General features: G+C 49.7%; 1 protein-coding gene across 21 annotated transcripts in view; it reads right to left on the reverse strand.

Annotated features, from left to right (window-relative positions):
- LRRFIP2 (LRR binding FLII interacting protein 2) overlaps positions 1-24,648 on the reverse strand; it is a 64,455-nt gene that overhangs the window by 15,291 nt on the left and 24,516 nt on the right. For 6 of the 21 annotated variants that reach the window (XM_031952552.1, XM_023498481.2, XM_031952564.1 and 3 more), the window contains 12 exons: positions 19,932-19,973; positions 18,432-18,497; positions 17,232-17,306; positions 16,738-16,785; positions 16,615-16,659; positions 15,310-15,357; positions 14,771-14,824; positions 12,036-12,104; positions 10,826-10,915; positions 8,253-8,297; positions 7,051-7,167; positions 5,725-5,796 (listed from right to left, as the gene is read on the reverse strand). In XM_031952552.1, the coding sequence (XP_031808412.1) occupies positions 5,725-5,796; positions 7,051-7,167; positions 8,253-8,297; positions 10,826-10,915; positions 12,036-12,104; positions 14,771-14,824; positions 15,310-15,357; positions 16,615-16,659; positions 16,738-16,785; positions 17,232-17,306; positions 18,432-18,497; positions 19,932-19,973 (771 nt within the window). The remainder of the gene's footprint in view (positions 1-5,724; positions 5,797-7,050; positions 7,168-8,252; positions 8,298-10,825; positions 10,916-12,035; positions 12,105-14,770; positions 14,825-15,309; positions 15,358-16,614; positions 16,660-16,737; positions 16,786-17,231; positions 17,307-18,431; positions 18,498-19,931; positions 19,974-24,648) is intronic. The other 15 variants (XM_031952615.1, XM_023498479.2, XM_023498477.2 and 12 more) reach the window with 6 other exon arrangements.

The raw sequence follows: 24,648 nt of genomic DNA on the forward strand, positions 1-24,648 counted from the left end.
GATGAACCAAATCAGTTCCAATAGAGCAATAATGAACTGAACCAGCTACACCCAGCGAAAGAACTCTGGGAAATGAGTGTGAATCACTACATAGAATTCCCAATCCCTTTATTTTTGTCCACGTGCATTTTTGATTTCCTTCACAGGCTAATGGTACACTATTTCAGAGTCCAACTCTTTTTGTGCAGCAAAATAACTGTATGGACATGTATACATATATTGTATTTAACTTACACCTTAACACATTTAACATGTATTAGCCAACCTGCCATCTGGGAAGGGGTGGGGGGAAGGAGGGGAAAAGTTAGAACAAAAGGTTTTGCAGCTGTCAATGCTGAAAAATTACCCATGCATATAACTTGTAAATAAAAAGCTATAATATTAATAAAAAAAAATATCCATGCATATGTTTTGAAAATAAAAAGCTTTAATAAAAAATAATTTCTCTGCATAAAAAGTTGTATTATCTTGTTTAGGTAAAATTTTTACTTGGAAACATTTTCCTATCAAAGCTAAAGACTAAATAAAGATTACTATAGCTGAGAATTCCATCAACACCAATCAAAATTCTGTCCAAAGACAATTTTCAACCTTCAGGTGATAGCCATGGACCAGATACCCAGCCAGCTGAGAATAAAATGAGCTGCCTGGGCTAGTAAGTACATTAAAAATCAATACCTTGGATACCTCTATAAAACACTTAGAAGAATATGAGTCCAAGGCAAGAACAGCCACAGAATATATTTTTCCCCTGGTGTCCATTCCTTGATCCATACAAAGGAATGTTATTTATCAAAACTATCAGAAAAAAAAAACAACTCGTTACAACTCAAAAATCATCTAAAACCTAGGAGATAAGGCAGGGAGGGGGTTTATGCTCTCTGGAGACCCTTCTATTCTAGGTACAGAATCTCATACCTTATGGAGCAGCTACGGTCCTGCAGTACAGAAGGGAGAGAATGGAGTGCTGATATCAATTAATATATCATAACAACACACACACTTTCTCTGTGTATGTATATTAAATGTATAAAAATTGTCAACATATAAATGGGGAAAAAAATAAAACATTAAAAAAATTAAATGGTGGTAGCTAGGCCAATTTTTCTTCCTTTCCTACCTAGGCTATTATAGGGATGTAGGATACTTCCAGCCAGTTCTGACTGCTTCAAACTTACATAATGGCCTAGTTACTAGCAGTTTTTCATGAATGCACCTGAAGTTCCTCACTGAGGCCTCCCTCACGCTTTTAGCCATGGTCATTCCCAGACGCTGCTGGGCCAAGCCCAAGGGGAGAAAGATCATATTCATAGTACCCATGGCAGAGATGGAGCTCTGGACTAAGAGTCCAGAAGACAAGGGCTTGAGTCCTGCCTTGGATACCAATGAGCTGTGGGGCAAAAGGAGGCTAATTCTTGCTCCATTTCCCTTCATAGATTTATTGCCCCTTGGCAAACTCTAAAATGTAGCTCTCTTAATGATTTTTTTTCTTTTTGTTTTTCTAATTTTTTAATCAAAATTTTCTATTTTCAAAACATGCATAATTTTTCAACACTGACCCGTGCAAAACCTTGCATTTCAAATTTTCCCTTCCTTCCCCTAAATGGTAGGTAAGTAATCCAATATATATTAAACATGGTAAAATATGTTAAATCCCATATATGTGTGCATATTTATACAATTATTTTGTGTAGCTCTTATTAAACATCCCGCAAACAGTTAAGAGCACTGGATGGAATGCTAGAAAGAGCTGTTATCTGGAGATATTAATATGGGAATGATCGATGAGGAACTTATAAAATCTGGGGTCATCCCACTTGAGGACCACTAAGGTGGAGCTTGTGAAGAGAAAAAGATCCTGACAACCTTGGGGAGGGACAATGAGTGCTGGGAAGGGGAAGAGGAAGACCATAATGATAAGGCCATCTGATGGGATTCAAAGGGAGAGCCAGGCTAAGGAGATTGAGCGATCTCGGGACAAGAGGGGGTGCTAGTGAGGGCACGCCGCCATTTCCAGGACAAGCTCCACGAGGCGTGCTTTCCCTTCTGTGGAGAGCTGGGCAGCAGGGAGCTTCATCCCAGAGGCCTGTTTGGTGCAGTCGGATAAGCCAGTCTTGGGGGTGGGCATACACAAAGACAGCGTTCTGGAGAATACCTTCCTACCCTGGACTCTCCCTGATGACTGGCCAAGAGCTCCAGCAAGCACCCAATTCTGTCCGGCCCCCCCCCCGGATCCCATCTGCTGTTAGCCCTCTGGCTATACAAACAAGGCCAGAGCGCTGTAAGTGCCCTAGGGGCTGGCGGCTGTATCTACTTTCTCTGCAAACCATTCTGACCCCTTGGTTCTCCTCCACAATGCAGCGAGCCAAGACAATTCTGACAGACAGGGATGGAAAGTGCCATCGCACCCAGAGAGAGAACCACGGGGACTGAATGTGGACGTCACCTTGTGTTTGCTTTACCTTTCTCATGGGTTTTTTCTTTCCTTTTAGTCTGATTTTTCTTGCACAACATGACAAAATCCAAAAATATGTTTAAAAGGATTGCACAAGTTTAACAGGTTTTTTATGTCTTAAGGAGGGACAAAAGGAGGATGAACAATCTTACAAAAATGAAAGTTGAAAACTATCTTTACATGTATTTGGAAAAATACACTACTACTGAGGGGAAACATAAAAAACCATTCTGACCCCGGCCCTTTCTCCCATCTCCAGCCCTCTCCATGAGCTCGACTAACCCCGGAAGCCAGGCCCTTCCTCTCCTGTTTCCCTGTCCTTTCTCTGGCTGTCCTGGACGTCTGAATGCTCTCCCTTCTTTTGTCCCTCTCCCAGCTGGAATACTCCCCTCAATTGGTCCCTCTGGACAACCCGCCATCTCCCTGCTTGTCCATACACAGGACTCTGGTGCTGCACGTTTTCCCCCCATGAGAACGGAGGCTCTGACTTTCTGCGTCCAGACTCTGACCTGACCTGCGGGCAATGGAGAGGGCAAATGCAGGTGGGGAAAAGCGGGCAGGAGCCCGTACAAGCCACATAAAGGATGCTATTGAGTAACCGTATGACAGGAAGAGAAGGGCTGGCCATGTGGCAAGAGGGAGAGCTGATGGGGGAAGGGAGAGGCCTTGAGATAGCGGAGCAAAGCCCTGGGAGCACATGGGATGGCTGGATATCAATGGCTGGGCTTGAGCTGGTCAAGGGGAGCTTGAGGTGACAAGGTCCCAGGTCCACCTGAACAGACTCTGGGAAACACTGGGAAAGGTTATAAAGGTGCGGAAGTGGGAAACTCAAAAACCAGACACCATCTCCAGGCAGAAAGAAGCTCCAGATGGTCAGGGAGGGCATGGGAAACCTGGGCCCAGGGTGCGAGGGGCCCTGCCCCCCATCTATGGAGCCAGCAGGAGGACCGGGACAGTGGCAGGAGGGAGGGTGGACGGCATTTTAGCTAGCTATTTGCTTGATCTCAGCCTGACTCTACCCATTCTCCCTTCCTCTATGATGCACATAAGGTGTTTTAACAGGTGATATCCTAGCCATTATGTGGTTAGAAGGGATGTGGGTTTATCTCCAGTCTACGTCAACACAGTGCGATGTGACCATGGCTTCGGGCCTCCCTCATTCATCCCCTTACTGGGATCCTTTGACCTGGGTCTTCAGGACTTCTCCCCCCCATTCCCCATTCCTGGTGTTGGGGCAGCTCAGCCCTTCAGGCCCCCCTATTCGGGGGCACTGCCCACGAGGCCCACCGACCTGGCAGCCTTCTCTCAACAGGCTCCAAGGTTCTCGCTGAGCAGGGTGACAAACGTCTACTGACTAGCCACCTTTCTGGGCTACTGGGAGCTGGTAAGGAGGGCTGGGAACTCAGTGCCCCAGAGCCAATTAAAAGAACAACTACCCCAAAAAGCTGGCCTCCCAGGGATAACATTCAGCAAGGACGGCCCAACTTCTTGTCTGGGAAGAGGGCTCCCATTGCTCGCTGTTGTCCGACTCCCACCAGGCCCCTCTCTCCTCCACCCTCTCCCAAGTCTGCCCAAGCCCGTGACTGATGGCTGTGGCTCACATCCGTCTTCTCCTGCTTTTGCGTCACTCTTTCACACCCCACTGGGTCTTGCCTCCTCATTCTACGGCCAGAGTATTTAAGCTCCAGCCCCAGGATTTGGTGAAGAGAGCGCACTGATCTCCCCGTGCCCCCCCCCCCCCCAGGGGACCCTGCGGCAGGGCTGATTCTGGGGCAGTCAGGGTTCCTGCTACTGGGAAGAACTCATTTTGACACCGCAGAGCCATCGGCCCAGATCTTCCAGACCTTCCTCTCTGGGGGCAGTGCCTTCGCATTTCCCGGCTGCAGTGCCCTTTGCGCCCCAGAATGTGAGCTCCCCCCTGCCGCCCTTTACCGGGCAGAGATGGGACCAGACGTCAAGACTTTAATGTTAAGCTTTGGCCAGGTTTGGCCCTCTCCTTTTGGCCACCGGTGGTCTCGTCCGCATCCCTGCCACGGGGGAGACTTCTCTGGCAGCTCCAGCCGCAATCTCAGGGACTCCCTAATCTTCTGGGAACGGAGACTACAACAGTCCGCTACAGAACACTGTTTTCCGAATGAACTTTCCCTCTGCTAAGATGTGTGACATCGGTCTCTGACCCAGGCAGCGAGGCTACTCTAGAGTGAAACCCCACCTACCCCCCACACCTGAATGGGAGTCCCAGCTGAGCTCCCTGCTCCCCTGTCACCCAGATGCCACCTTACACTCTCCTCCCCCACCCAGAGGCAGGCCCTGCGGCCCCTCCAGCGGCCTGCCTCCTCTTCTCCCCAGTTATACAAGCAGCGATGGGCCCACACCTATGGCCTCCTCCCCCAGCACCCCCACTTCCGCCCTCTCCCTCCACTCTGAACCCTCTGACTCATCATTCCCCTGAAATGATTCTTCCAGAGTAACAAGAGCAGTTGTCTCATGATTAAACCCAGTGGCCTTTCCTCCAGCTCTCCCAGAGAGACCTTTGACCCTGTGCTCTGGGGACCTTGCTCTCTGGAGACCCCACGCTCTGGGACCCCGTGCTTTAGGGACCTTGCACTCTTGGTTCTCCCCCGCCCCCCAGCAAGTTCTTTCTCTGCCCCTTTGCTAGAACTTCATCCACGTTGCGTGGGTGTCCCACAGGCACAGACTGCTGCCTTTCCTGACTTGGGGCATTTTTTTCTGGGGGTCTCCTGGACCTGGAATGCTTCCCCCCTCCCCTTCCGCCTCCCGGCTTTTACCAGAAGTCTCTCCCCTGCCTCTTCTCCCCAGAGCTCACCAGAGCCTGGCACATGGCAACCATTCATCAGTGTCTGACCTGGGACACATCATGTCACCTCTCTGAGACTCAGTTTAGGGGTCTGTGAAATGGTTCGGGTTGTCCCTGGCCCTACCAACAGGAGCAATGACTGTTGCAGGAGAGGGATGTTCCCAAATGACTCCATGAGGCAGAGACACCCCCCCCCCCCACAACTGCTGTCCCCATCTTTGCTGAAAGACCGAGTCTCCATGAAACGCTTCAGCTGGGTCAGCGGCCCAGGACCCGGGGCCACCGATGTCACACTAGTCCCCGGTGACCCTGGGAAGAGGGGGGGAGAGGACGGGTTAAGCACATGCTCCTGAGACACACACAGTTAGTAAAGCGATGTGCAGCGTGGTCAGCCCCGGGATGCGGGGGCTGTACAGAAAGCATGCTCGGGGAAAGGCTGGAACCCGGGTACCTTGAGCTCCTTAAGCCCCTGCATGTATCTCCCTTCTACATCTTGTATCTGGTCCTTAAGATCATAGATATCCTGCAGGACATGAGAAGAAACTATTGCAGAAAATCATGCAGAAAAACAACAGTTTGAAACTTTCCAAAGGAAGAGAGAATTAAGCTTCATCCTTGCAGACGATGTCAGAAAATGTGACAAACCAGGCACGAGGCTTGCTGGGAAGGACTAGAGAGGCCAGAGGGCAAGCGAGGGGAAGCGCAGGAGGAAGGCCTGGGGTCCGCCCCCATGACCCTCTTGGCTGTCACCGTGGAGCTGGAACGGCCCCCCCGCTCCATGTTCGTTCTGCTGAGGGAGCGCCAGGGAGCCAAGCCCAGCACAGAGGCAGCAGAGCCAGGTCGGGCACGCTCCCTCCGGACGGAGGACTCGCCTGCATCTGGCTCCTGCCAGATGGTTCAGGGGCTCCCTGCCTCCAGCCAAGGGCCCCTCTTTAGGGCCGGCTCCGTCCCTTTTACGCAGACGGAGCACATTCTAAAGCGCAGAGCACGCAGCCAAAGCAAGCAGCCTCTCCTCGCTACCTGGCCATGGAGGGCAGGAGGGGGTGGGGAGGGGCCAAGCTGAGGACGGACGGGCCGCCATGGCGGGAGGAGCTCATTGGGGAGGACCGTGGCCCAGGCAAGAGCGACTGCAGCCGCCTCTGACCCATCCCAGGAGGGCTAAGAGACCAAGGAGGTCGCCCCTCAGCTCCTGATGAAGGGCTCAGATACTACTTAGCCAGAATAAAACAGCTCCCTGTCACCGCGAGGGATCATGGAGCTCAAAGGCCAGCCTGCCTGGGGGAGACTCTGCTTCGGGGTGTGGGAGCTGGAATCCAGGAACTTCTAGGAAAACAAAATCACCTCCTTTGAAACCCTGCATATTTTATGCATTTAAAACCGCTTCTGAGAAGGGGTCCCTGGGCCTGCCCGGGTGCCCGCGGGATCCACGACACAAGATGGACCAGGTAGGGCCGCAGCGCCCCCAGCAGCTCCTGCCCTTCAGGCCCCGTGGGTCACCGAAGGCACTTATTCTGGAGGGAACCCAGACGACGTCGGCCAAGCTGCTCTGGACCGCTGAGAGGCACAAGACAGACTGGCCCCAACGTGCACGAAGCCCACAAAGCAGCAAGGGCCCGAGGTCTCCCAGGGAGCCTGAGCAGGACGGAGGTGACCCGACGGCTCCCACCCCTTCAGCTGGTTTCATTATCAGGCCCTAAAACATCTGCCAATTAGCCCCAAAGGCCGGAGTTCGTAGGCGCAGGGGGTGGGGGTGGGGGTGGGGGTGTTCTGCCCTTACCCGTAATTCACTTAAGGAAGCGTCAGGGTCCACGAAGCTGCCGGTGTCTCCGCTCCCTCGCCGGGAGGCGCTCCCACTCAGGGGCGTCGTGGCTGAGGCAGAATTGCGAGAAGAAGGCTGGGAGGAAGACCACACAAGAACGTCAGTCCCGCCCCCTTGCTGGGATGGCTCGGGGGGCTAAGGACGGATGGACCCTACAACCCCAGTGTCCGTGCCGTGTCCGAGGGAGGGAGGGTGGGCAAGGGCTTTATGTGTAACGATCATAACACGGAAGGGCTTTTACCAAGCCCTTCCTGTACTCTTATCACATATAACAAAATGAGGCTCAAGGGACCACAAGGTCAGGGATTTAGAGCTGGAGGAAACTTCAAAAAGCACTTACTCCCTCCCTATCATTGTAAAGATGGGGAAAATGACATCTAGAAGGGGAAGCGTCTCCAACCTGATCAGGGCCAGCCCTCGCCCCAACATCCCTCTGCTCCCCTGTGGTAAGGCAGGTCCCAGCCCCCCAGGGAAGCCCAGAATCCAGCAGTTTCTTGCCCGTGCCCAGCAGCAACTGCAGGCCGCCCCCTTCTCTTGTCCAGACTGCTTGAGGCTCTGGAACACGGCCCCCTCCGTGGCCCACAGGAGTGAAGCCGGCCAAAAGCCCGGGCCGGAAGTTACCCTTCTGGGCCAATGCAGCCGAGCCCCCCTCAGATAATGGGCCAATCTTTCCTAAAAACACTGCCTAGGGACTGTACGGGACGGTATTTGGAGAGTGATGACTTTCTCTGAAGAAATAAACTCAACGAGCAGGAACCTGTTCCGGGCTCTCAGAGGACCCTCTTTTCTCAGGGGGTTTATTTAATGTTTGTCATTACATGTCCTTTCCCAAAGGAACAGAAGATTTTTGGGGAGTCTCAGGCTTTGGCCGCCCCGCTTGCTGCTGGGTGGGCTTGTCCCGTCTCCCTGGGCCCAGATGCCTTGTGCCCACAATGGGGGACTGGCCTCTCAGCTCCGAATGTCTGATGGCAAATCGCCGAGTCAGAGGGAGAGAAGAGAAGGGCAGACGTGACAGCGAGAGCTCCCTGGCTCTCAAGATTGGGCTTTGGAAGGGGGTCCTGGGCCCACAGCTTAGCTGAGGTCTCCACGGGGGATGGGGAGGGAGGATAAGCGCCCCTGGGTCATTGTAGCAACTTCTCAAAGTCGGGCCGGACACTCACCCTGGTATAAATCTCGGCATACTGCTTGTCGCACTTCTCATCCAACTGGAAAAGAAAAATGAAGTTAACAATGAGGGTCTCACACTGGCTCTAAATGAAGCCGGGGCTCACCTGCAATGCTCCCTATTCTCTCTCTCCTAACACACACACACACACACACGTGAACCTGGAACGACAAAACCTTGAGGTGGGCTCCCGGGCTTCCCGAGAATGAACAAAAGCAGGAAAGAGAACGAGTGAGGAGACCAAGCTGCGTCTGGAGGCCACGTGGCCCCGGGCCAGAGCACCGGGAGTGAGGGGCCAGCCCTGAGGAAGGCTGACTTTGCTCCATCGGGAGAAGCGTTCTTCCGGGCAGAGGTGACTGGGGGACCGAGCATCCAGCGTCTCGTGTGGCAGGGGGGACACAACTGGCCCCCCCAGGCCCAGAGCAGAGACCAAGACATTGGCTCCAAGCAAAACCCCTAAGGCAAGGATGACAATGTTCTCTATTGGCCACATTCAGTTTCTGCCTCCGTGGGAATGACTTTGAGCTGAGTCAGCAATCCCCATGTCCCCCAGCCTTCGGGCCTTTTGCTCTGGCTCCGGTGCAGGTGTCCCTCATTACTATAAAAGCCTTCCAATATCCCTTTCCTTTGCCTTGGACCCTCCGAGGCCTCTGGGTCTGTGACAGCACTGCAGCCCTGCCTGGGAAGTGGCCTCTGGAGTGGTCTGGCCACGAGACCACCCATGGTTTAGGGCTTGATCAACTGCTCCCCATTTCCCACCCAAGAAATGGCCCTCCGCGCCTCTCTCTCAAGGGCACTGCCACGTTCTGTTCCCTTCCAAACATTTCAGAGACTTATGGCACTCAAAAGTTCAAAACATTCTTCCCAAATCAACACAAACTCCTTCGCTGACCAGACCCCCAGAAAAAGATGCCCCCCCAAATCCCCTACTTACGTGGGAGCAGGGCACTGGGCCCTCCACCTCGGGGCAGCCGCTCTGGGATGGTGAGGGAGCGTTTCAGCTGTCTCCCCCCAACCAGGCTCGGGCCACTGGCCACTCAGCAGAGCCTGCGGCAGTTGGGGGAGGCGAGGCAAAGGGAACGCCCCCACCAGCCATGCCGCAGTCCACTTCTGCGGACTGCAGTGACGTGGCCGGAGCTGCGCGAGCTCCCGCCAGGGCACCAGCGCTGCTGTGCCCGCGGCCCTTCTGTCAAGAAAAGCTAAGCCAGCAGAAGCAGCTCACCTCCTGGCATCCCGTCAGGCAGGGCTCTCTGCCAGCTGCCCCGGGACTTTGGGGACCTGATGTCACAGAGGCGGCTCCAGGCTCCCAAGAGCTAAGGAGGAATCCCCCCTCCACCAAGCATTGAGCATCTATTGGGTACTAAGTCCCTGGGCTGGTCTCTGAAACTACAAAGACAAAAAGGAAATGCCCCTGACCTCAAGGGGCTTACAGTCCCACCAAATTAATACAGGGTGATGGAGGGGCCAGAGCCACGGCTCCAGCAGCCCCCAGGATGGCTGGGACCCCCACTCTGACATTCATCCTGCCTTGCCCCTGCAGACACCACCGGGGCAGAAGACACAGGGAGGAAGTCGGCCCTCAGGAGCTGGGTCACCCAGGCTCTGGTAGCTTCCCTACCTGTACTTTACTATGTCCCAATATTAATAACTTGATCTGTGGCCACCAGGCAAAAGCCTGAACCGCCACCAGAACTTCCAGAAAACAGGGCAGGAAGTGGCTCCTACTCTAAGGGGAAGCCTTCAGGTCAGAATTAAGTCGGCCAACAGAAAGACCTCTCCCCTTTTTATTTGGAGAGGGGGTACAGTAGATAGGGCTCTGGCCGGAGCTCAGATCTAGCCTCAGACACCTATTAGCTGTGGGATCTGGGGCAAGTCGCTTCATTTGCCTGCCTTAGTTTCCTCATCTGTTAAAAGGGGTTAAAAACAGCACCTACCCCCCCTGCGAGATAGGGAGGATAAAAACAAGGTAAGTTTGTCAAATGATTTACAGGGGTAAGCTTTGGAACAGAACCCCTGTCATTCTCTGGGGGCATGGAGATGCCAGGCTGGGGGGCAGGGCTGGACTTGAACCCAGCTCTTCCAGCTCCAGAGCCTGCAGCCTTTTCCATTAAGAAGAGGTCCTGATCATCAATCACTGACTTATCTCTGGGAGTTTGATTCAGGGTTTTTGCTAACAGATCTGATGTTCCTGGGAACCAGGAAAGCTCAGCTGCCCTTACTGCTGACTAAAATCTACCAACAAGATTTTACACTTAAGACTTTGCATTTCACACAAACTGTTTTAGGGAAACGAAAACTCCGACAAAGATCAAAGAGCCCCCACGAGCTACATAGCCCCAACGCCCGCCTCCATGAAGTCAGATGCAAGGGAAACACTGCTCGGGTTGCAGCTCACGTTCCCAGAAGCCCAGAGAACACACCAGATGTGCGGACCACGGCTCCATAGTCCCTGAGTTTATTTTGAGGCAGTTGTTTCAGATTTGGAAACTCAACTCTCCAAGGAGGCAAACTCCATTGTGAGTTTGGGCCCGGTCCCCTCCACACGGGCGGCCCACGCGGTGCACTCACACTGCTTGGATCCAGGGCGGCGGCCTCCTCCCCGTCAGAGACAAGGCTTCCCCTCCGACTGGAGCGACTAAAGTAATCGGCGGCAGACACCTTCAACACCAAGAAAAGCGGGTCATTTCCGGAGGAGGACGGGGGCAGAACAGAACACTCGCAGGGAAGGGGGGAAAGGGACGGGGAAATCAGAGACCCCAAGTGGCTGCCGACCATCGAGTACAATGGGGCTGGGGCGGCCAACACCGCTCCCCCACCACACCAGTGAGAGACCAGCCTTCGGAGCGCGGACCCCGACCATGGGAGCCCCAGGAGCAGACAACTCACCACAAAGCATTCCCCAAACCCCAAGTGCACGGCCTTACCAAGTGCCGGGCAGCATCAGTTAAACACCACCCCTGACGGTGGGGAAAATGGGCCAAGAGACAGGGACCTGACATGCCCCTGGGGCACCCAGGAGATGCCCACGGCTGAGGGCACAGGACATCCTCCTGGAGCAGCCAAGACTGAACCAGTGACAATGTCTGCTTCCTCTCTATAGGAAAAGACCCCCAGGAAACCAAAAGCTGCGCCCCGAGGAGGCTCTTTCCAGTGGGGATCCAGAGCACTTCCTGCCAGGGCCCAGCAGCCTCATTCCTGACCCACAGAGGGGGGGGCCTCATGAGCCGGGCCTCCTGCCAGGCGCGTGCTCCCAGCCATCCCCACCTGAGTTTTCTTCCTCCCTTTTCCACAAGCTTGATTCCAGAGCAGCACAAAGGCCGCTAAAGTTTGTCTGGTGAACTGCCACCTGTGTCTACCATCATGCCAGCAGCCACAAGGGCCTCCTGCCTCCTGCACACTGACCTTTAACCACAATGCAACGCAGTTCTCTGAGGTTAATAATGAGCACAAAGCACATGCACGACCCACACAAAGCTTTTCACTGCTTTGGAGCCTCATTTTACGGCTCCGAAATTCTCCAAAGAGACAAGACGACAAACTGCACGACCAACGTTAATGGAATCCAAAAGCCTCCGCCATGGCCTGCGCCTGGAGTCACACTACGGATACAAGCTAGAGTCAAACAAAAACGCTCTGGGCTTTGGGGCCGCGAGGTCAGTTAATTGACAGTGAATGCAAGGCGACCTTGAAAGGCCCTACGTGGGGATTAGAAAGGATCACCAAACGCAACGAGAAGGGCGGCCTTCGGCTTTCTTGCCGGCATGCAAACCAAGCTCACCACGCTAGCTCTTCGTCCTTGGCGGAGGTGACCTGCGGACGAGAGACTCCCGGCGTCATCATCTGAGAACTGCCCGTGTGAAAAGAAGAGGGTTAAAAAGTGGGGCTGGGGCTCCCAACAGCCCTGGACATGCAGGCACAGACTCCACGCTGACCAGATTCACCAACCCTCCTAAGCAGACATACACGCAAGGATGTGGACCAACAATCACAGAAAGAACCTGAGTTGGAGAAATTCATTTCAAAGTGAAATTTGTATGTTCTGGGAGAGCACAAGAAACAAAACCAAACGTTTCTGCCTTTCCTTTTTCTAACTTAAAAGGGCCTGTGATCTGTGCTTCTAGGGAAACTGAGGCTGGAGGATCGCTTGGACCCAGGAACTCTAAGTTATGGAAAGGCTAAAATCAATTGTGTCTACTCCACTCTGACAATAATATGACAGAGGGACTGCTACAAGGGTAAATCATGCCAGAGAGGGAGCAGATCAAAGCTTCCACTAGCAGCAATGGGGTCCACCTTTAAGTGGCTGCTGTATTTCCAGCCCAGGGGAGCCGGACTCTTCTCCCCACTGAGGCAGCAGCTTTGGGCCTGGAGTCAGAAAAACTTGCATTCAGATCCGGCCTCAGAGCCTGATAGTAACAGCATCTCTTTCACAGAGTTGTGGTGAGGAGCAAATGAGACAACATTTGTAAAGCACTTCACACTGTGGCTGGCACCTACCAAACACTGAATAAATTTTTATTCCCTTCCCTTCCCTTCCCTACTCCCCACCCCACCCCCAAATGTAAGTTAGAAGCAAAGGCAAAATAGCCAATATATAATTTTAAATAAAGTGAGTGATTTCATCTTTCTCTGATTATCTAAGGCTTCTGGGACATATAATTGAAAGAGCATGTGTGTATGTGAATATGCATGTATGTATGTTCTTAATTTAATAATAATCTCATTGTATGTTTATAAAAATTATTTGGAAAGCATAATACAGCAACTGTCAGGATAGAGACACAGCCATGATTCTGGCACCAGGCAGCACATTTATGAGAATGCTATATAATTAAATATTAGTCCAGGAGAAAGGAAAAGGGAGAAGACAGATTTTATAATATTAAATTGTTCGTTAAGGTACCTATAGAACAGAGGTTCTTAACCTGGGTTCATGAAACCCACTGGTCTGTGAATAGATTTCAGAGGAGCTATTGACTTGGAGGATGGGGAGAGGAGAGAATTCATCTTTATTCTCCCTAACTTCTAATTGAAATTTAGCATTTCCTTCCATTATGAACATACAAAATAAACATTCTTAGAAGTGATCTATAGATGTTGCCAGATGCCATAGCAACTCACGGCACAAGTAGGGTGGAGATTCTCTGCTATACAGCTTAATGCAGTCGCTTGTGACGACAATGTTGTCATGGATATGGAGAATATTTTCTTAGACTCAAAAATTTAACTGTTTCATCAATTATGACAGTTGCAACATGGCACACAAATAATTATATATAAGACATATATAATAATAACAAAATTAAAAAATATTTCTGCCAGGTAAATAGAGAAAAATAATCTCATGCTAAAATACCATTTGTAAATAAACATCAATCAATCAATCAAATCCTCATCCCTGGAGCTCTTCAGCTTGTTTCTAGGGAACAGACTAATGTAACAAAGTGAAGGAAGGCCTATGAATTAAGGAAGTTTTATGGATAGATGGATAGAGATAGAAAGAGAGAGAGAAAAGAGAAGAAGGAAGGAAGGAAGGGAGGAAGGGAAAGGAAGATATTTGATGGATAAACATAGATAAATGGATAGATGGATAAATAGAGGTAGAAGTGGACAGATAGATATGGATGGATAAAGAGGTAGAAATAGATGGACAGACAGACAGACAATATATGGATGGATGGAGATCTGTCACATTTTAAAATGAATGGACTAAAGGTTCTAACCATTATATTTACTTTCCTGAAAAACAAGTGAATGTGTCATGCAAGTGAAAAGAAATCTCCCTATGTGTGAAAATTCTTTGAAAAGTCCTATGTTGTGTATTGGTCAACCTGCCATTGGGGGAGGGGGTGGGGGGAAGGAGGAGAAAAATTGGATCAAAAGCTTTTGCAATTGTCAATGCTGAAAAATTACCTATGCGTATATCTTGCAAATAAAAAGCTATAATAAAAAAATATGAAAAAATAAACAAAAAAATTCCTATGTTGTTACTAGTTCCATTGTAATCCCTTGCTTAACACAGGAAAGGCAGCTGACTACAGTGAAATGAGGAGGAAAGTCTATCTGGAGAATCTTTGCAAAATATGTTTCTTCCCCATACTGATGCCATGTTTTCATCCACCTGTGTGAGGTCTTCCACAGATTCATGGATCATCCATTAATCCATGAAAAAATGGCATAACCTCAAAGGATTACATACGGGTGGAAGGGAATTCTGGGAGCCATAATCCTCTTCTCTCATTTTCCAGATGAACAAACTGAGGTACAGAGTGGCTAAGGTCTGGGCCAAGGCCCCTTGGCTGGCAGGCGTGGTCTGGCCACCATCTCCTGCACAGGTTCTAGAGCTCTGTTAGAAAGACCCAACTGTAACAGGGGGCTTCCCGAGGGCCCGCTTTGTCTCGGGTGAGCATGCTGACTTGTATTTGTGTGACAGTGACACTACATGCATGCACAAGCGCGCCGCGTCGTGGGGCGTTCACACGGCCCAGGCCCACAGGCAGCGCGCGCTCTCACCACAGGGCTGCTCCGGGACGAACTTGCTCTCGATGAGTAACTATATTCCGAGGGCTACAAAGAAGAAGGGTTTTAAGACAAAGCTCAGGTCCTCTGATGTCCTCCTTAGGATGAGGGCTTAAGTGGGACGCTGACTCCTAAGGCCTGAGGCTGGCCCCAGCTTCTTAAGGAACCAGGGAGAAAGCGAGTCCTTCCCACTCCCAACCTAGCAGAGGCTTCCCGGCAAAGCCCCCTTGTGTGGGGCTGCAGTGAAAGGAGGAAGGTGGTCCACGTAACATGGAGCCACTTGTTCTTGATGGCAGGCGGTGGGGGTTGACTTGACTGGTTAAAAGTCACAGTTAAAAAAGTTTCTATGAAAATGATCTGCACCCAGGCCCCCATTTGTTGCCCGAATGTCTGCCTCCTGTTGGAATGATCTCAGGGAGGTGAGAAGAGCACAGGAGGACTTGAAAAATGGCATTTTTCCACTGATAAAGTGTCTGCTCCCCCCCAAACACACACCCCGTCCTCCAACTGCCCTTTCCCTGGTGAAGACTCACCGTTCGGGAACTGTACGGGCTATATAAGGCCACGTCACCCAGAGATGCCTAGAGAACAAAGGAAACAGGGTCTGTCTCTGCAGTGTGGGAGGGTGGGGGGCTCCAAAGGCCAAATACCCTCATGGCAGCTGTCACTCTGTGAAGCCCCAGGGACTGTATGGACATCCTCCCTCCAAGGGCCTGGTCACTGCCACCTGGAGCCTTACTTCCTTCCTGCCCTTAATATGCGCTAAGGACGTTACAAATGGTTTCCAAAGTAGAGTAACAGAAACTAGGGCCCGGTCACAGTTTGAGGGGCCTGCAGTGCTACGGCTGACGAGACTGGCCACGTGAAGCGCCTTCACTGCCAGGCACCCCTGAGCTCGGCCGGTATTTCCTATGAGCGTCTCTGTCTGTGGGAGAAGGCTCCGCTCCTTGAAGGCAGGGACCCTCGGGGAGCCTCATCGCCCCCTCGATGGCCAGAGCTTTACCAATGTCCCCCGGCTAATCAGCACCCGGCGGGAGAGTGGCTCCAGCGCCTCCCCCCAGACAGGATCAAGTGAGAAGCAGAAATGGATTTGGGTAAATCCTTAAAGGAGAAAGTGTCAATGACATTGCTCCACTGGGACCCACAAACCAATGCTCCTCAAAACTTTGTGGTGGGAAGCAGCCTGGATGCCCAGATGTGGGAAGTAAGGCTGGCAATGCAAGGCAGGGCCAGGACAGGGATGCAAGGTAAGTCTCACTCCTTGGAAGATGAGTCTGATTGTTGTTCATAACCCAAAGCGATCCAGACCCACATCTGGTCCTATCACTTTGGGTAAAAAATCACCAAGGCCCATCAAGAACCATTACCTTCCCCCAGGTTGTCCATTAGCAAGGATCCAATTTGATAAGATATGAGTGGATAGGGATAGAGGAAGAAAGCCTCAGCCAGTCACCAGCACTCAATTTCAAGTCCACAGTGCCCAGGCTGTGTCCCCTAGAGCCAACCCAGGGCTTTCTGTCCATGGGAGATCATGGCGTTAGAAGGACCAGCCGTGGCATGGGGTCCAGCCCCCCTCCTCTTGAAAGCCTAAGCCTCAGCGCCGGCCCTCTGCTGCCTCGGAGGGCTGTTTTCAGCAGGACTACAAACAACATCAGGCCTCCAGGGGTAGCCGGGAATCATCTTCTTGGACGACAGATAGCACAATTACGCTACAATTCACGCTACTTTTGCTACAATAACTGACTTAGGAGGCCTGGCCTTCTTTTAGGTTTATGCTGCAAGTCACACCATTAGCAGCACAGCAGCAGCACCATGCACAATCTGGGGGGAATACGAACCAAACTGGCACTTCTCATCAGACCAGTGTCTACTGCGCGAGAAACCTACAAAAAAAGGGATTTTCAAATCTGGAAAAAGCAAAGAGAAGTTCAAAAGACAGCTTGTTCTGACGCTGTACTAACCCTGTGAGTTTTAGAAGTTGCCAGCGAGTCACTGCACAAGGAAGAAGACTGTTTTAAACAAAAAATAAAGTCTGTTATCGGGTGGCAAGACGAGAATTAAACTCACAACTTGTTAGTTCATAACTCGTGATCAGTCTCAAACATAATTACCCCAAAAACATAAAACAAAGCCACAAACACACTATTTATTGAGTATTAGAACTATTTTAATACTTGAATGATCACTTACTACTGGGGTCAGAAGATGAAAATAAGAGAAATTTAGTAACAATTAGAGTATCAGAAGGGAAGGCAAAAATAAGGGCCTTTCCCTACTAAATCATCCATCAGCTCAATTAAAGCAGGATCCCGCCATGGGGCGGGCACCTAGGGCCCCCCTAGGACAACATCCATCCAGAAGAGAGACACGCCTGCCCACATCACCTCACACAGATTAGTTCTAACCCAAAAAATAAAAGACCCTTAAATAAAGTAGAAGCAAAATCCCCACAGACCCGAGTGTAGTAGGCAGAGGGTGACTTGCTGTGTCTAAGGCTGCTATAATTCCTCTGGTCATAGTACAGGCCTTTCTGCAAGAAGCAAAATAGGAGAGTGCTGCTTAAAGATGGCTCCATTCTAACAAGGGGAAAGAAAGAAAATCAACAATGAGCACAGGGGAAGTGAATGCCCGCTGTGGGCCAGGCCTGGGAGGCCCCGGACAGCCCCGGACCTCAGGCACTCCCACTCTGCACAGACTCAGAGCAGCCAGGCCAGATGGGGGAGGGGGCAGGCCTCCTACAGAAGAAGGGACTGTACTTGGGACCTCAGGGAGGTCAGAGCACCCCGGGCCTGGAGCTGGGAGATAGAAGAGGCAGGAGGTTGGCATCCTGGATGGAAGAGGGCAGAAGACTGGCAAGGGAGGAGGAGGGAGGCGACAAGGGCTTCGAATGCCAACTTTGCTCCCACAGAAAAGAAACTTTGGCACAGTTGGTGGGAGATTTAGGGAGATCCCTTGAGGGGCTGAGTGAAAGATGGCCTGGAGAAAGGCAGCCTGCAAGCAGCCACTGCCAATGGTCCAGGTGAGAGGTGACGAGACCCTGGACCTGAGGCTCATAGTGTCCGAGAGAGGGGGGTGGAAGCAGAGGTGAAATCAGGCCTTGGAACAGCTTGGATATGGGGGCAGGGGGAGAGCAGGAAGGCTGCCAGGGAGCCTCCTAGGCTGGGGGCCTGAGGGGTTGGGAGAAGGGTAGCAAGGCCTTAGTTACAGGGACTTGTGAAGCACAAATGAATAGTTTTAAAGTATTACCAAGGACATTCTCCCCCAAAGCTGAAATATATTTAAACAGAAATGTCAGAGGAACATCATTCTCTCCTCCAAAAAGGGCCGACATTAACCTGTTTCCAAACTAAGTTCTTACCAATATTTTCTTCTTAAAAAAAAAAAAAAAATCATCAGCCAAATGGAAGGAAAATAATTAACTTTCATTATACTAAAGAATGTCCATGAAAATGTTAACCAATAGTGGCTTTTTCCTCTAAAACCCATTTGGCAAAACCACTGAAAAGATGGATTTCTTCTGCTGTCTCCCATCTCCTATGATCTCACACTACAGACTAGAAAATCAAGGCCCAGGGAGTTATGGGAAGAATAAGAGGGGGAAGAACTGAAACTGAACCCACAGAACTACACACAAGTGACATGCAGCAAAACTAACCAGGGGGTCTTTGTAGGCGCTAGAAGACCTCCTCTTCAAGCCGTAGGAGTCACCATAAGCATGGCTCTGCAAGCAAAGAGGTCCGTTAAATAACTATCAGGAGTTTTCAGACTGACCACCAAAGTCAAGGCCAACTGAAACCCATAGTTAATATACTCATGGGAATTCAAGAGGAAGAGTGCCTTTGAGACAGCCTCTCTGCAGCCAGGCAACTGCCAGGAAAAGGGAGGGAGGGGACTGTCCACTCTGAACTTCATCTCCAGCTTCCCAGTTGAGCCACCGGGCACCAAAAGGGTGCCTGAGATGTGGCCACTGGGTGGTTCTCCTTTGAAACGACTCCAGTACAAGCCAAGCTCTCCCCTGGAGGGTGCCAAGGGCACCATGGGCATCTGAAGGGAAGGCTGAGGAGGGGCAGGACAAAGAGGGAGCTGCCCCCAGTCATGGGGCCCCCATCCCCAAGCCAGCTATCTCACCTGTGGCCACCCAAGCAAAGGAACAGGAATCAATCGAGCGTAACTGGCTATCTCTTCTTAAAAAAGAAACACAACTCTGCGTGTATGTGAGTGTGAGTGTATGTGTATGTGTGTGTGTGTGCGTGCACGCGCGCACTCTTTTCTTACAGGGGGGTACTTCAGTGTCAGATATTTGGGGAAGGAAATACCCCCCCCCCAAAGGATTAGACAACATCAGATAGAAAAAGGCATGGGTTCGCCCTCTGGGTGACCTGGAGGAGAAAGGCTCTGGACACGAGGGGCACAAGAGACTCTTCTCTCCTAGGACCTGTCTTGGCACCTGCCTGTTCCCTGCAAACACACAGGTTGGGCTCACCCTCATCCAGAGATGACCCTGACAGATATCGGACGTGGGCAGCTAGTGGAAACTCTCAGTGCTCGAAGACTCATGGATGGCGTTTTAAAAGCCATCCTAAGACCTCCTCCCTCGAGAGAATCACTGGGGTGACTGGCTGCACAGAGGCTGGGATCAAGCTCAAAGCAGACTCCCTCACTTGCCTTGGCTCTGGGGTCCAAGTATAAGAAACGGGCCTTGGGGGACTGTCCGAGAGTCAGTCAGTGACCGAAATCCCAGGACACCCCCGCAAACCTGGCCCACTTCTGCTCGATATGCTTTCAAATTTGGACAACACACTCACTTGATCAGGTTAACATTTACGAAAATTCATCATAGGAACTTGTTGTTTCAAGAAAAGACATCACCAGCAATCTCTTAATTCTTAAAAGAAATCCGTATCGTCGTATCTTTGACATGTTTTTACAATTTCCAAAAGCAACTTTCTCCCCCCAGAATGGTTAACTGATTGAAAACTTTATGATGGTATTACTTAGTTTTGGTTAACCGAGCATGTAGTTAAAATATGGCATGCCTAAATACCAGAACATTATCTATTAGTGAATAGTAAATTAATAAAGTTTATTAGTAAAGCCAAGTGCTTTAAAAAGTCCATTAACGATTATCACAGATCCATGCAAATGGACCACATACTGAAGATGAATGCTTTGTAGAGCGAGTCTTCAGGGTATCGAACTGAGTTTCCAATGGCAATGAATTTGGTCATATTTTAAAGAAAATGGAAGGAAAAAAACACTTATTATTACTATAAATTGATCTATTTTAAAAGACAAATCACATTAAAGACACAACAGCCCTGACTTGGAATTCAGAGGCCGGGGTTCCCATTGCAGGCCTTCCCAAGACAAGCGTAAGATGCTAATCCTGTCTACTCTCCCCGTCTCTATGCTACAATTTCCTCATGTGAAAATTTAGGGGCTTGTGAATGGGGGCGGCGGTGGGACATGGAGAAACCTGGACTTGGTGTTTTCATGGTGCCTCCTGAGTCAGGACTCACAGCTCAGACCAAACGAGGCACCAGGGTGGTCCTGAGACACCACATTGAAATCAAGGGGCAATGCAGGCAAGAGAGGTTACAGGGCATGTGCCAATGCATGTGACTGCGATCTTGCGTTTCCAAAAATAGAAAAAATACATATAGAAAACTGTCGGTAATGACAAATGGTTCCTTAAAACTGCGACTCTCCACTAGGTTTGAAGGTTTAGAAAGCAAGTACTTAAAAAAAAAAAAAAAAAAAAAAGACCAGGTAAAGTCTCTTGGCAATGTGGAGGGAAAAAAGAACCAAAATGACAGTTCGTGGTCCAGCAAAGACATTCCAGAAACCCAACTTGAAACGTGCCCCTTTCTCTGGGAAAGGGCTCAGTCTCAAACCTCAGCCTGAGGCGATTCCCAGCACCACCACCAGCTCTGCCTGCTGTGGGAAAGGAGAGACGGGAATGAGCCCCCCCACATGGGAATGGACCAAGTCAGCCTTGTTCGTGAGCTCCTTGTGCACCCAGGGAGCAGCTGTGCCCGATGGGAGAAGTGGCCCCGTGTCCTTCCTTGCCCCAAGCCTGCCCTCTCCTGAGGGGCCACGACACAGGGCAATGTAAGGAGCCAGGACTGGGCCAGGCCAGGAGCAGAGACCCCAGCCATAGTGCTCTTCAGCCACCTTCCTCCCCGATGCTCAGGGGTTCGACTCATTTCTGTCCGTCCAAGCCCAAGCTCTTTGCTGACCTCCAGTCTTCATCTACAAGTGCCCACGGGGCACCACAACCTCCCTATCTCTAAAACAGAGATCATCATCTTTCCTCCTAAAGCCACCCTTCTTCCCAACTTCCTCTGCCCTCACAGAGCCAACCCCCAGGGGCAGGCACTCACCTCCTTTCCCTTAGATTAAAGCAACAGCCTCTTGCTTGACCTTCCTAACTCCAGGTCATCCCTTTTCCTAAAGCATCCATCTACCCAAGGGCCTCCCTTGTTCAGTGAGCTCCTGTGACTTTGCTACCTTCAAGATCAAATCTAAGTCCTCCATGGGGCAATAACAAGCCTTTCACAATCAACTTTCTCATGTTTTTCACTTTACTCCCTTTGCTTCATTCTCCAGTATAGCTGCCAGCTGTTCCCTGAGTACAAAACTCAGTAGCCTGTCTGTGGTGGACATTCCCTGGCCCTGGGATCTTCTCCTTCACGTTCCTGAAGCTGCCCCAGTTTCCTAAAAACCTCACCTGCATTTCCTGGTGTCTTCCCCACACACACACAGCTACCCCCCTCTCCCAGCTGCCAGCCCCTCCTCTCTGAGGTGATTTCTGTGGAGAACTTTACCGTAAAAAACCATGATTTATGTGCTGTCTCTGATCTCTCACGTCAGACTGAGACACAGGGACAGTGTCTGTCCAGCCCGGTATCACCGGGGTACACAGAGTTTTGATGACAGATTCTCTGGGGAGGGGGCCCAGGCTCTCAGCTCCGGCACCCCTGACATCACAGACATAAAGGACATCAGCAGTAAAGGGCCTGATTGTTCCCCCTGACACTCGAATGCTGCTGGCGTGATTCACTGTCTATTCTGGTTGCCTGACGTGGCACTTGATGTCAGAGCTCCAAGGGGACTCTGGGCCCTTACAGAATTATCTGCTGCTTCAAATGGTCACGAAGCCATGACTAATGCGTTCAGAATGCTCCTGCTCTAGGCTGCCCACGGCAGAAAGCCTGAAAGGTCTCTCTCCCCTTGCCCCTTCCACATTCTGTAGCCACCCTTCAAGAAGGGGCAAGTTTAAAATGATTCTAATCAGACAGGGACAAGTCAGAACACCAAGAGCAGAGTCCCTGGAACACTGAGTAAACAGCCATGGGCCTCCTTCACATACATATAAGGTGGGACCATTTTCAGGGGCTGCTGAACAGTGGGGAGGGGGATCTCTAGCACACGACCACTACCTGGCACAAACAACGGGGTCTCCTCCTCCCTGACCAGGAGCTTCTACTGCAGCTGCCCCAAGAGAGGGAGCTCCTGCACCATGGGGAATGTGCCCGAGGGGCCATGTCTGGACCACTGAAGGTTCGAAGCTTCCAACAGTCGCTCTCTAGAGTGGAGGGCACTCACAGAGCGGCACCCAAACCCAAGGCAGGTTCTGTGAATCTTGGGGATGTCTACAAATGTTTAAGGAACAGCTAGGAGTTTAGCCGGCCGGATGCTCCATTCTCCTAAGTACCCCAACCTAAGAGCCTCAAGTGCAGACTCCTTTGGCACACCGACGGCTGTTACAGGCAAGGCCACAAAGACACTTCAACACCTCATCACCATGTGAGGCAATGTCTATCTGCCCACAGTTTCAACATTTAAAGAACCTTTAAAAATAAAATAAAGTTCTTTGTTGGTAAAAGCAATATTTGAAGACTAGCTGATCAGTGGAATAGATTAAGTTCAAAGGACAAAATAGTCAATAACTTTAATAATCTAATGTTTGACAAACCCAAAGACTTCAGCTTTTGGGATAAACATTCACTATTTGATAAGAACTGCTGGGAAAAATGGAAATTAATATGGCAGAAAATAGGCATTGACCCACACTTAACATCATATACTAAGATAAGGTCAAAATGGGTTCATGATCTAGGCATAAAGAATGAGATTATAAATAAATTGGAAGAGCATAGGATAATTTACCTCTCAGACTTCTGGAGGAGGAATTTATGAGCAAAGAAGAACTAGAGATCACTATTGACTACAAAATAGAAAATTTTGATTATATTAAATTGAAAAGATTTTGTACAAACAAAACGAATGCAGACAAGATTAGAAGGGAAGCAATAAATTGGGAAAACATTTTTACAGTCAAAGGTTCTGATAAAGGCCTCATTTCCAAAATATATAGAGAACTGACTCTAATTTATAAAAAATTAAGCCACTCTCCAATTGATAAACTGTCAGATATGAACAGATAATTTTCAGATGAAGAAATTGGAACTATTTCTAGCCATATGAAAAGATGCTCCAAATCATTATTAATCAGAGAAATGCAAATTAAGACAATTCGGAGATACCACTACACACCTATCAGATTGGCTAAGATGACAGGAAAAGACAATGCTGAATGTTGGAGGGGATGTGGGAAAACTGGGACATTGATGCATTATTAGTGGAATTGTGAACACATCTGGAGACCAATTTGGAACTATGCTCAAAAAGTTATCAAACTGTGGATCCAGCAGTGTTACTACTGGGCTTATATCCCAAAGAGATCATACAGGAGGGAAAGGGACCCACATGTGCAAAAATGTTTGTGGCAGCCCTGTTTGTAGTGGCAAGAAACTGGAAACTGAGTGGATGCCCATCAACTGGAGGATGGTCGAATAAGTTATAATATATGAATATTATGGAATATTATTGTTCTGTAAGAAATGACTAGCAGGATGATTTCAGAGAGGCCTGGAGAGACTTACAGGAACTGATGCTGAACCAGGAGATAATTATATACTTCAACAACAATACTACATGATGATCAATCCTGATGGACATGGCCCTCTTCAACAATGAGATGAACCAAATCAGTTCCATTTGTTCAATAATGAATAGAACCAGCTACACCCAGCGAAAGAACTCTGGGAAATGAGTGTGAACCACTACATAGCATTTCCACGCCCTCTGTTTTTGTCCATCTGCATTTCCTTCTCAGGTTAATTTTACATTATTTCAAAGTATAATTCTTCTTGTGCAGCAAAATAACTGTATGGACATGTATGCATATATTGTATTTAACTTATACTTTCACATATTTAACATGTATTGCTCTACCTGCCATCTGGGAGAGGGGGTGGGGGGAAGGAGGGGAAAAGTTGGAACAGAAGGTTTTGCAAGGGTCAATGCTGAAAAATTACCCATGCTTATATCTTGTAAATAAAAAGTTATAATAAAAAAGCAGTATTTGATTTACTTCATTTTACTTTTAAATATTGTTTTTACCAACAATATAAACTGACACAGAGCTAAATACTACTGGGGCCTCATGACAACCGAATAATGCAAGGAACCAGCCAGTTGTGTTACTTCAAGAACAGAAGAAAAATACTTGCATTTTACCAAAACCTTCTAAGGAGGAAAACACAAATTTTAGCATTTCTACTTTACATCAACTTGAGACACAGAGATCAAATCAGCTCTGCCATGTCACTTTCTGGATCAAGGTGCCCCTTCTTCTAGTTGTCTATCCACAAGATCCAATTTAAAAGGAAAATGGCTACCATTTAGAAGCAACAAAAATAACTGACTTCTCCAGCCCTTTATTAGAATATGCCTCCTGACTCACAAATAAATAAATGTACTGAAACTAAAAGAACAACAGATTGTGAGGAAATCAGTGATAAGCG

This window comes from Sarcophilus harrisii, chromosome 1, assembly GCF_902635505.1.
Source record: "Sarcophilus harrisii chromosome 1, mSarHar1.11, whole genome shotgun sequence".
Lineage (NCBI taxonomy): Eukaryota > Metazoa > Chordata > Mammalia > Dasyuromorphia > Dasyuridae > Sarcophilus > Sarcophilus harrisii.